This window comes from Meles meles, chromosome 15 (genome assembly GCF_922984935.1).
Source record: "Meles meles chromosome 15, mMelMel3.1 paternal haplotype, whole genome shotgun sequence".
NCBI classification, from domain to species: Eukaryota; Metazoa; Chordata; class Mammalia; order Carnivora; family Mustelidae; genus Meles; species Meles meles.
In genome coordinates this window covers 31,336,610-31,348,689 of record NC_060080.1, presented here as the reverse complement: position 1 = coordinate 31,348,689, position 12,080 = coordinate 31,336,610, and the positions used below count along the sequence as shown (strand labels likewise).

General features: G+C 42.7%; 1 protein-coding gene across 1 annotated transcript in view; it reads left to right on the top strand.

Annotated features, from left to right (window-relative positions):
• The window catches only part of DHX57 (DExH-box helicase 57), a 58,044-nt gene extending 48,327 nt beyond the window's left edge, over positions 1-9,717 (top strand). The window contains exons 23-24 of the mRNA XM_045978892.1: positions 1,998-2,198; positions 3,839-9,717. Of these exons, the coding sequence (XP_045834848.1) occupies positions 1,998-2,198; positions 3,839-3,982 (345 nt within the window). The 3' untranslated portion in view covers positions 3,983-9,717. The remainder of the gene's footprint in view (positions 1-1,997; positions 2,199-3,838) is intronic.
• The last annotated feature ends 2,363 nt before the right edge of the window (positions 9,718-12,080 follow it).

Genomic DNA, 12,080 nt, shown 5'->3' with positions numbered 1-12,080 from the left:
ACAGGCACCCTGCCACTCTTCTCCTTACTCCAGTCCATTTGGACTGCAGGTCCCAGCAGTTGCATCTTCCGAGTAGGCCCTCTTGGATGGGCCTACTACTTTTCTCCCCACCGTCCCTTCCTCAGTTCAAACCCCAACATCTGTCTCTTGCCTAAAGTGCTATCACGATCTGACTTCTGATCCTTTCTCTGGGTCCTGCTGCCAAAATTAACTTTGCAAAACACACATTCGGTCATGCCATTCCCTGGCTTAGAAATCTTTCTGGGTGGAATCTCCTGCAAATGCTCCTGGGACCCTGCGTGCCTGGCCCCTCCTGTACCATGTTCCCCACCGCTCCTCCCTAGGTCTTTCTGTGTGCCATGACATTGGACACAGTTCCTTGGGACCTGGAATGATGTTCTCATTCTCAGCAGGCTCCTAGCCTTTGAGCTGCCATGAAGAAGCTCTCCCTCAAAGTTGCTTTTTACTTCTGGTTCTGCCATCGTGCATTTTATCCACTGTTGTGTTTATCGCATTATTTTATGGTTTATGGTACATTTCCTTCATGGAATTGTGAAATTCCTAAAGACAGGAATTGTATGTCTGCATTTTTATATTCTCGATGTTTAGCGTGGTGCCTAACTGAAAGCAGATGCTCAATAAAACTTCAAGGGAGATGGAACAAAAGAGGACAGGAGGACGGAGGAAGAGAATTTGAAGTGTTAGGACTGGTCGCCCCCCACAACTACTGAGTAACATGTCTGCAAAGCATGAAAAGGGTCTCCTTAAGCCCAGAAGAATTTGAGGTCTGGGGGGTCATCTGGTCTCTCAGCTGCACATGCACTTAGGAGCAAGAGGTCTGAGTTAGCTCCACTCCTCTTCCAAGTTTACATGGCATTCATGTGATGAATCCAAATTTTTCATGCATCCGTTCAGTGCCTACTAGTGACTCCTCTGTGCCAGGCACTCTGGTGGGCTGTAGAAGACAGTGGATGAACTAGACAGACAAGGGCTCTATCCTCAGGGATCTTCTGTTCTGCTGAGGAAGATAGGCAAGAAACAAGTAAACAGATCATCTCAAGTCAGTGACAAATGCTACCAAGAGAAATAAAACAGAATAAGAGGTTGAGAGTGACAGGAGAGGGGCCATTTTGCTGAGTGGTCAGGGAAGAGCTCTCTGAGAAGAAAACAACTGAGCAGATCCTAAATGCAGTGAAGGCCGACCATGGAGATATCTACGGAGAGAACACTCCAGCAGAGGAAATGAAGCAGGAGCACACTGGTGGGTGGTGGGGGGGTGGGGGGGGGGTGGTTCAGTGGAGACGCAGGCCAATGGCCAGGACAGGCGGAGTGGGACGTGAGGAGCCAGAAGAGCAGCTGTGCTGGGACAAGCAGGCAGGGCCAGGTCGTGTGGGCCATGGTACAGGCCATGATAAGGATCTGAGGTTTTATTCTTAGTCCCCATACCTTTTAAAAAGCATACCTTTTAAAAAGATCATGGTGGCTGCTGGGTGGGAGAGACTATGAAGAGGGAAAGCAGAAGGCAGGCGAGCGTGAAGGAAGCCATGGCGGTGGCCTGGGGAGTCGGTAATGCTCGGAGCTGAGGTGGTCGCTGTCGCAGTGGGGAGAATATGTCAGTCCCTTATGTTTTTAGAAAATAGAACCGACAGGAGCTAGCAATAATTTCGATGGAGTGAGGGGAAAGGACAGTCAAGGATGGCTTCGAATCTGGGACGTGAGCTGCGAGGCGAATGGGACCATCGTGTCCTGAGCAGGAGGGGAATACCGTAAGGAGAGGAACATCAAGGATTCCTTTTGGACGTAAGTCTGAGGTGCTTATTAGGTATCCAGGGTGAGATGCCAGGAAGGCAGTCGCACGTGGAAGCCTGGCCTCCGGGGACAGGTACCGGCTGGAGAGAACTGGGGGAGTCGTTCACAGACAGGTGGTGCTTCAGTCTGTGGAAGGGGGGAGTTCCCTTCCGGCTGACAGTGTCATCATCTGAGGTTTTCTGTTCCAGGTCAGACACTTTGACAGCCCCTACCTGGTGTACCACGAAAAGATCAAAACTAGTCGGGTGTTCATTCGAGACTGCAGTGTGGTGTCCGTGTACCCACTGGTCCTGTTCGGGGGAGGCCAAGTGAGCGTGCAGCTTCAGAGAGGGGAGTTTATTGTGTCCTTGGATGACGGTTGGATCCGTTTTGCAGCTGCTTCGCATCAGGTAAGGGCTATAGCGGGCCTGACTCTGAGGCGTGGGCCCTGAGGGGCTTTGTGCTGTGAAGTAGAGGGCATTCCTTCAGGGGCCAAGGACGACAGAGCTGAGGAAGAATGAACGATGAGAGGGGCGATAGGACACGGAGAGTAACCAAAGCTGGACAGAGGCCAGAGCTAGAGGCTCAGTGAGAGACTGGGAAGTGCATGGGGAGGGGAACCCAGGATGGGCTGGTGTGAAGGGTTTGGGACAGAAGCTATGAGTGAGATGTTGGACCTTCCTAAGTGTTGTACAAATAACACATGTTCACCGAAAAAAAACCAGAAAATGTAGATGAGCAAAAATAAACAAAAATCACCCAGATTCTTCCACTACCATTAAGGAAAAAATAAAGGTAATGGGTCTGAATTCTTTTATTCTCAGGTGTCACATATTCACTATTGGAATCTCTGCAGAAACATTTAAGGAGGAATATATGTTTAGGAAATAAAAATTCATTTTAACATTTGCATCTGGTAGAAAGGTAGCAAGAAGCAGAAACACCAACTCAAACGTTAATGAGAATTTATTGGCACATTTAACCGTAAAGTCTAAAGCAGCATAGTCCAATAAAAATATGGAAGCCATATATGTAATTTGTTTCTCTAGTAGCCACATGTAAAAAATAGGTGAAACTAATCTTAATTTTATTTAATGTAATACAGCTAAAAAGTTTTAATTTCAACATGTAATCAGTATAAGAATTTATTGAGATATTTTATACTGGGTTTTTATCTAAATCTTTAAAATCTGGGGTGTACTCTATACTCACAGCACATCTGTTCAAACTTGCCATTAGATTAGCCACATGTGACAGGTGTCTGCCATCTTGCATGGAAAAGATCTGGAAGGCCAGGCATGGTTGGTTTAATTCAGCAGCTCAAGTACACCAAAAGCCTGGCTGACCTCATGGTAGCAGTATGACTGCCATAGCTCCAGGCCTCACATCTGTGCAGCACTAAACTGTGCAGGAGTAGAGACAAGAAACTTCCTCTCCTAAATCAATTTTTCTGGGCAAAGGAATGTCATAAACTCTAAGGCCCAGATGATCTGAGTCATTCACTCTGGCACAGCTCATGGCATGAGCCTGTTTGAGTTAGGTTGAGGTGCAAACTGGACAGTTGACAAATGATCAGGGAGCAGCAAACCATGTTGGGAAGACCTCTCCGTGCCCACTACACAGAAGCATAAGAAAACGCCATAAAAAAATGTGACGCTATTTCTTACCATGAAAGCATCAAATGTATCCCAAAGCTACAGATTTTTTGGTTTAATATCTAGCATTTTTAATTCTCCATTTTCCTGCTTCTCCTCTTGGAGCAAATTGTAAAAGTTGACCAGGTTTTAATATGCAGAACACTACATGGAAGCCATTCTTCCAGATTTAATCTTTTCTTTAATCGGTGAGTGAATGTTCTTATAGTTGCATCAAGAAATTTTAGAAGCTCTTTAGAATAAAAATGTGTTTAGTTTCTCCTCCCCACCCCTGCATGGAGTTAAAGTTACTACTAGAAATCTAGATAATGATAATCATCAGTGGGACATTACCTTTACTAACCTTCCCTCGCCTGTTGCCCCAATCACTGCTCACATTGCAACTTTCATTTTAGGTGGCTGAATTAGTAAAGGAACTCCGTTGTGAACTTGACCAGCTCCTCCAGGATAAGATAAAAAACCCAAGCATAGATCTGTGTACATGTCCTCGAGGATCCCGGATCATCAGCATGATTGTGAAACTTGTCACCACACAGTAAAGACCAGTCTCAGGAGAGTGCTTGCTATTCCCCTGCTTCTTGCTCACCTGGGAAATAACAGCAGCACCTCTCCCTCCAGGCAGGCTCCGCTCTCAGGGCTGCCCTGGTGAAGGAGCCCAGGGCAAGCACCGCGCAGGCCCTGAGGCACCACACACCTTTAGGGAAGGTTCCCAGACAGTATTTCTGACAGAACAAGGACATTCCCGGCACAATTTGGAGTGTCCATGTGAGGCAGTCTAAAAAACCGGTTTGCCTGTCTTTTTCTCTGTGACTATCCCTAAATGAATGAAATACACCTCATCATACAAAAGTGAATGTTTAATACGATTCAGTTTTGATCTATGTGTTTTTTTCCCCTTTTTTACTGGGGTGAGATAGGAGCATGAGAAGAAATACTGAATTTTTTTTCTATTGTAAAAGCTCATCTGAAAGAAGTTAGAATAGAGAAGGACAAAAAATTCATGTAAGAAAAAAATTAAAATTTCATTTTAGGCTATTAGCTACAAAGTAAACTTAAACTTGGTCTGTGAGGGATTTTTATTTTACTCATTAAAGGTTAGCCTAAAAAACCTGAAGAGCTCTTATTGTTAAAATGCAACCTGGTTTTATCCTTACCATTCTTCTTCTTAGAAGCAGAAGAGTCTAGGTGTCTTTGTTCTGTTTTCGGATTTCCATTTAGGAATCTGCTCTCTCTTAGGAACACCCAGATCTAATGGCCACATTGCACATTACCCAGCGAGGAATTTTGACGGTCTTCTCAGAGCAGACTTGGCGCAGTCGAGGTAGAAAAGGTTGCCGTGCTCATGTCAGATTTACAACCATGAAAATACTTCCAGGAGGCTGCTTATTTTCAACCACCGCTTAGGTGAATGGGGAGCTAGCATTTTGAAAAACTGTCCGTACATTGACATTTTCTCTAGGCTTTTATCCTCGTGGCCAGAAAGCATCACAGAGAGCTGAGTAGAAAAAATATTCTTATGTTTGTGTGGCGCTCGGGTAGTCACTGCAGGTTTCATACTATAGACGGAATTCAGACTAATCAGCAGAACCACCACAGTGAAGGGAGTTCACTTTTCACGGTATTATTTCAGTTAAATTTTCAGGAAACCTCCGAGGCTGTCCAAAATGGTCATTGCCCAGCGTGTTTAAGCCGTGGCGCACTCGAAGAACTTAGACTCTAAGCAGTATTTTTTAAAAGGCATTAATTCCCGTCGCCACTTTAAATTAAAAAACACGCATATGCATAGCACCTGCAGTATTCATAGTCTGACTCGCAACAGAAACCAGGCTCACATTACAGAACTGCTCAGGAGAAAAGAAGGAGAAGACCACGTTAACCCTCTAAAACATCTTTTGGAACCAGTTCTGACTCTCAGTGCTGCAGTGGAGCTGATGCTGGCTGCCCCTCACCCCCGGAGCCATCTGCCCAAGCAGACCTGCCGCTTTCCACGCGGGTTTGCAGCAGAGCACACAGTGGGGAGTAAACTGCACAACTCTCCATCCTGAGTGCTGAGAAATTGCTCCCCTCGGGGAAGTTATCCTTGGGCTGGTTACTTGTAGCCACACACAAATGCACAACTCATTCCACAGACGTGCCAGAATGTGGAAGAGATCAGGAAGCCTTGACTGAAGACACTGAGTAAGAAAATCCTCCCTGCCAAAACCAAACTTCTTAAGCCCCAGTAGTAAAATTATGAAGTAAATGAAACAGGATGACTTCTTCACAATTGAAGGTCAGAATGCAGTATGGCATTTCAAGGTGAAATCGGATTTCTAAACCCCAGCAAGATGGTCAGCACTTAATGTTCATTTTATGGAGAATTCTGTAAATGTTTCTGCAGTATTTGTTTTACTGGAATCTAGCTAGGGAACAAAATTGGTAAAGTACTTGCTACAAAATTAGTCTGCATTGGGGTTTTGTAATCTGGGTCTATGGGGAGTTCTCAGGAAATGAGACTAGGTAAACATTCTTGCAGAGGTGGTCACAGGTTGGCAAAGCACTAGTTTTGTCTTCTTCCTCCTTGAGTTCCATATCTGAATATTACAATTCAGACTCCCTGACAAGTAATGAACTTTGGTCTTTATCCTCCCATTCTATTATGCAGGCAGTTTAACTAATACACCAAAGCACACAGCCTGTGGATCTGTATGCATATGGTAAATGTTTTTTTTTCCTTTCTAGGCAGTGGTTGGAATATGTCCTTAAGAGGTTATCATAAAATAAGACCTTGTGAAAGTACTTTGTAAAATTAAAATGTAGCAAATGTAAGCAAATTGGGACCGAGGGTGTGGTTTTCAGATGTGACCCAGGCTGGCTTTTTGAGAACTGCACTCTCTTGTGTTTCTCAATTGCTGGGCTGAGCTGGGGCGTTCGGGCATCACACTTGGAGGGTGTCTTGTGGGTATCACCTAGTGCCACATAAATGAGGATCCCTGGGGGCATAAGAATTATGCTTACACTGCCATTATGCTTAAACAAGCCTAGGCAGATGTTGGCTCTTTCCTCTAAGTCATGCTAGAATTAAGCAGAATTCCTAGGGCTTATTTTCTCCCAAATGCAGGGGGAAAGTTTGCTTGAAATTTTTAGCCAGTTAATAAATACAGGCTGATCTATTGTTTTCAGAAGTTAGATCTTGATCGTGAAACTCTGTTCCTTAATACTTAAGTACCCACAGTACAGTGCCTCAGGTGGAAACAATGTAGAAACAGCTAACACAGTGTATTGTCCCAGCAATCGTTTCAGACTGTTCCAGAGTGGCAGGCTTCTTCCGCTGTTTTTAAGTCTCACACAAGTAAAGCTACATAATGACTGTGTAAACCATTAATCACAATGAGGCATTAACAGGAGAGACTTTTTTCTTGCCATTTCAAAGTTAATACCTCCAAAACCATATATCAAAGAGATTGGTCTTCAGTAAGATTTATAGCCAATCACTAATCCTTAAGGTGCTTTCAAATCTTAGATGTCTTAATGATTTGCTTGTCAAAGAGCAGAGAAAGAGTTGTGCTGGAAATCACTCGCCTGATGTGAGCCACCAGGAGTGAGGGACATCGATATTTCGTAAAGATACAGGACAGCAGCCCAAACATGAACTTGTTCCCACAGACAGTTCAGCCTCTGCCCCGTCTTAGCCCAACAGGGGCCATCCCCGCATTTACTCCTGAGTCAGTTCCAACCCAGTGAATTGAGTAAACAAGCCAGGAGAGAGCTAGGAGGATGGGTTAGAATCCATTTACTGGATTTCTCCATCTGTATTTCAACTTTTTAGGAAAGAAACAAATTGCAACAAAAGACAGTATGAGGGGTTGGTTTGAAAAAGCAGTTTCCCAGTGACAACTGGGGGCTCATGTCTCATCCTTGATTTGGCTCTGGTCACGATCTCAGTGTGGTGATATCGAGCCCCACATTGGGCACTGCGATCAGCAGTCTGCTTGAGATTCTCTCCCCCTCTCTCTCTCCCTCTGCCTGTGCCCTGCTTATGGGCTCTTTCTCTCTCAGTAAATAAATACTTTTTTTAAAAAAGGCAACTTCCCATAAATACCGACAATGTATTTGAGATGATGACCCTGACATTACAAATACAGTATTCCTAAAGATGGTGGAATAATGTATTTAATAAACATTTTCAGCAGAAGCATTTCAAACTGAGGGTTTTTGTTATTATTATTACTTATGCAGAAAAATGCAGTCACTGATACCTCCTCCAACCTAGGTTTTACTGAAAATGGCCTGAAGGAGGTAATTTTCCTTTCAAGTCGAATGAGCTTATTTTTATAAAGGGGAGATTATCCCTGGCCGATTTTCTTCTACAATGATTCAAGACAGGATAACAGCCCAAAAGACTCATTTACTTACTGAGAGTCCCCTTTTAATAAGTTTTGCCTCATTCCATCCCTAAGTTTCAAGTGTATTAAAAGTATGTGTTAACCATTCAAATAAGACTTTATTTATCCGTAGAGGTTGATTAACTACAATACAGGATGTTACCATGTACAAAGACTATAAAGAAGTTTCCTCACAGGAGCAAATGTGTATTTTGCTTGTTTTAAACCAGTGGTTCTCAACGGGAGGCAATTTTGCCCACCAGGGCACATTTAGCAACATCTGGAGATGTCACAACTGAGTGGGAATTGGGGGGTACTCCTGGCATCCAGTAGTTAGAAGCCAGAGATGCTGCTGAGTACCCTACAATGTACAGAAGAATCTTCCTTGAACAAAAAATTATCCAGGTCAAAATGTCAGTAGTGCCAAGGTGGAGAGAACCTATTTAAACAAAATGAGATAGGTGACTACTTAAAATGTCTAGCTATTAGTTACTAATCAGATATAAATTATGCCCACAGTTGTCTCTGAAAATTATGCCTAAATCAACCCTAATCAACATGTACTGTGTGAGTAAGAGCATATGAGTCCATCATGTTGTTACCAAATGCAGAGTACTTAAGACTTGAGGAAATTATATGTACCAATGGGAAAAGCCATGTACAGATGGGTAGGGATATAGTTACTTTAAAAATATGTTCTACCATTAAATTTCATTTTTGTAAATATCACTTATTTTGAAAATGTGAAAATAAGTTAAAATGTGTTTTGAAAATACAATTAGTATGCGACACTAATACTCTTAACATTTTCCACTTGCAAAACTCAAGTTCTCACACTTAGACCCATATTAGATATCTAAAATACACACACCCTTACTTTATCATTCTGTTATCTGAACAGAGTCCAACCTTTGGCCAATATTATATAACACAAATAGGGTTTTAAGAAGGGGGATGGGAGTATATAGCTCTATTGGTAGATAACTGTAAAATGTTGAAATCTAACATGAAGCCTAATCAGGAACTGTAATTTCTAGGTTCAGTAATCCTTCTCTTATTGTTTGAACTGGGAAAAAAAAAAAACAGTTTCTTTTAGGACTTGATTATTAGTAAGATTAACGCTGGATGTCAGAGATGTGTTATGCTCTTCAGACAGATGTCTTTACAAATAGGGCCATGCTATACCGTGGGCACCAAGGGACAGTTCCATCTGAGGAGGAAGCTAATCCATTCATTATAGACCCAGCACAAAATAATCCGTAATTATAGACGTTTCTGTTAATGTCGCCCTTCTGTCTCTGAAATTCACCTGTGCACTTTCCCATTTAAACTCCAGCTGTCCTCATTATTTCTGGCCCATAAATCTTTATACCATCCTTTACACAGTAAGCATGGCTAAGACGGATTAATTGAAGCATGCAATCTGATTAGTTAACAAGGAGGCTGATTGTCCAGTTTATAACTAATGTGTGCTACGTGGCTAGTTTGAGACCCATTTTGGGATTGCAGAAATTCCTCCCACATTTATGCTCTTAATTTCAACATAACCAACATTTTAAGCAGGTGCTATGTGCCGGCCACCCTAGGAACTCAGGATACAAAGATAAATTGGGACACAGGAAAGAGGACAATAGAGGAATAAAGTTGACTTGAATAAATTCTATCAGGAGCATAATTTACCCCCTGCCTTTGAAGGTTTTAAAGAAACTAGATCCCCATATGTTGAAATTAAAACAAAGGATACTAATGGCGTTGACCAAGTCTTAATTCTGCTTTTTAAGGATCTCATCTCATTCAGCAATTGGATGTGCTTTTTTTTTTTTTAAGATTTTATTAATTTACTTGAGAGAAAGCAAGTTAGAGAGAGTGAGCATGATGTGGGGGAGGGACAAAGGGAGCAGGAGAGTGACAAGGAGATTCCCTGCTAAGCAGGGAGACCAATGTGGGGCTCGATCCCAGAGTCCTGGGATCATGACCTGAGCTGAAGGCAAATTTTTTTTTTTAAGACCTTATTTATTTGACACAGCAAGAGAGCACAAGCAAGGGGAGCAGCAGAGGAAAAAGCTGGCTCCCCGCTGAGCAGGGAGCCCGACTCAGGGTCCGAGCCCACGACCCTGCGATCGTGACCCACTGTATTTGGAAGGCACCTGGGTGGCTCACTTGGTTAAGTGCCCAACTCTTGGCTTCAGCTCAGGTCATGGTTTCATGGGTCGTTAGAATATATTAAGAATATATTAGAATATATATAGAATATATATTAGAATATATTAAGACTTCTTAGAACTTGGGTGCCTGGATGGCTCAGTTGGTTAAGAGACTGCCTTCAGCTTAAGTCATCCTGGCACTCCCGGATCAAGTCCTGCATCAGGATCCCTGCTCCGCATGGAGTCGGCTTCTCCCTCTGACCCTTCCCTCTCATGCTCTCTCTCTCATTCTCTCTCTAAAACAAAATCTTAAAAAAAAAAAAAAAAAAAAAAAGACTTCTTAGAACTCAAGTAGACAACTCAGTTTTAAAAATGGGCAAAATAGGGGCACCTGGGTGGCTCAGTGTGTTAAAGCCTCTGCCTTTGGCACAGGTCATGATCCCAGGGGCCTGGGATCGAGCCCCGCATCGGGCTTTCTGCTCAGTGGGGAGCCTGCTTCCTCTTCTCTCTCTCCCTGCCTCTGTCTATTGTGATCTCTCTTTCTGTCAAATAATAAATAAAATCTTTAAAATAAAATGGGCAAAATACTCGAGTAAACATTTCACCAAGGATACTACAGATGGCTTAAGAAGCCCATGAAAAGATGTTCAACATCATTAGTCATCAGAGAAATGCAAATAAAATATTACTTCATAGCCTCTAGAATCACACACAGTACCACATACTGATAAAGGTGCAGAGAAATTAGAGCCTTCATACATTGCTGATGGAATGTAAAATGGTGCAGCCACATTAGAAAATAGCTTGAGTTTCTTAAAAAGTTAGACATAAATTATCATCTAATCCAGTAACTGGGTGGCTCAGTGGGTTAAAGCCTCTGCCTTTGGCACAGGTCATGATCCCAGGGGCCTGGGATCGAGCCCCACATCAGGCTCTCTGCTTAGGAGGGAGCCTGCTTCCTCCTCTCTCTCTGCCTGCCTCTCTGCCCACTTGTGATCTCTGTCAAATAAATAAATAAAATCTTTAAAAAAAAATTTTTTTTTTAAATCCAGCAACTCCACTTGTAGGTATTTCACAAAAGAGACCGGGAAATCTATGTGCATACAGAGACCTCTCACAAGTGTTCACAGCAGCATTATTCATAGTAGCCCCAAACTGGGAACAACCCAAATATCCATGGTGAATGAATAAACAAAAAGGAGTATATTCACCATGGAGTATTATTCAGTAATAAAAAGGAGCCTGTGCTACATGCTACACAACATGGATGAACTTCAAAAACATAATGCTAGGTGAAAGAAGCCAGACACAAAGACCACATACGGTATGATCTCATTTATATGAACAGAAATGTCAACCCCATAAATACAAAAAGATTACTGGTTGCCTGGGACTGAGGGTGGGAATGGGAATTCACTGCAAACGAGATACAGAATCTTGTGGGGATGGAAATGTTTAAATAATAGAGGATTGTGGTGATGGTTGCACAACTCTTGTCAGTTTACTAAGATCGCTGAACTGTATGCTTCAAGTGGATGAATTTTATAATACCTCAATAAAGTTTTTAAAAAACTTGTTGAGTAACCAATAATACATTATACGTTAATAAAAAATAAAAATATGTTGGGTGCCTGGAGCGCCTGTGTGGCTCAGTTAAATGTCTGACTCTTGGGTTTCAGCTTAGGTCACGAGCTCAGGGTTGTGAGACTGAGCCCCAAATGGGACCCTGCTCTGGGCATGGAACCTGCTTAAGATTCTCTCTCCAGGATGCCTGGGTGGCTCAGTCCGTTAATTGCCTACCTTTGGCTCAGGTCATGATTCCAGGGTCCTGGGACCAAAACCCTGCTTTTCCCTCTGTCTGCCTCTCCCCCTACTTGTGCTCTCTCTCATGCCAAATAAATAAAATCTTAATTTAAAAATGTGCATACTTATTTTTAAAAAAGATTCTCTCCCTCTCTCCTCAACCTAATGCCCCCCCCCACCTGTGCTGGCATACATGAACACATTCTCTTTCTTAAAAAAAAAAAAAAAAAAAAAAAAATTGGATGCCCGGCTGACTCAGTCAGTAGAGCGTATGACTCTTGATCTCAAGGTTGTTGAGTTAAAGTCCCATGTTGGGTGTAGAGATT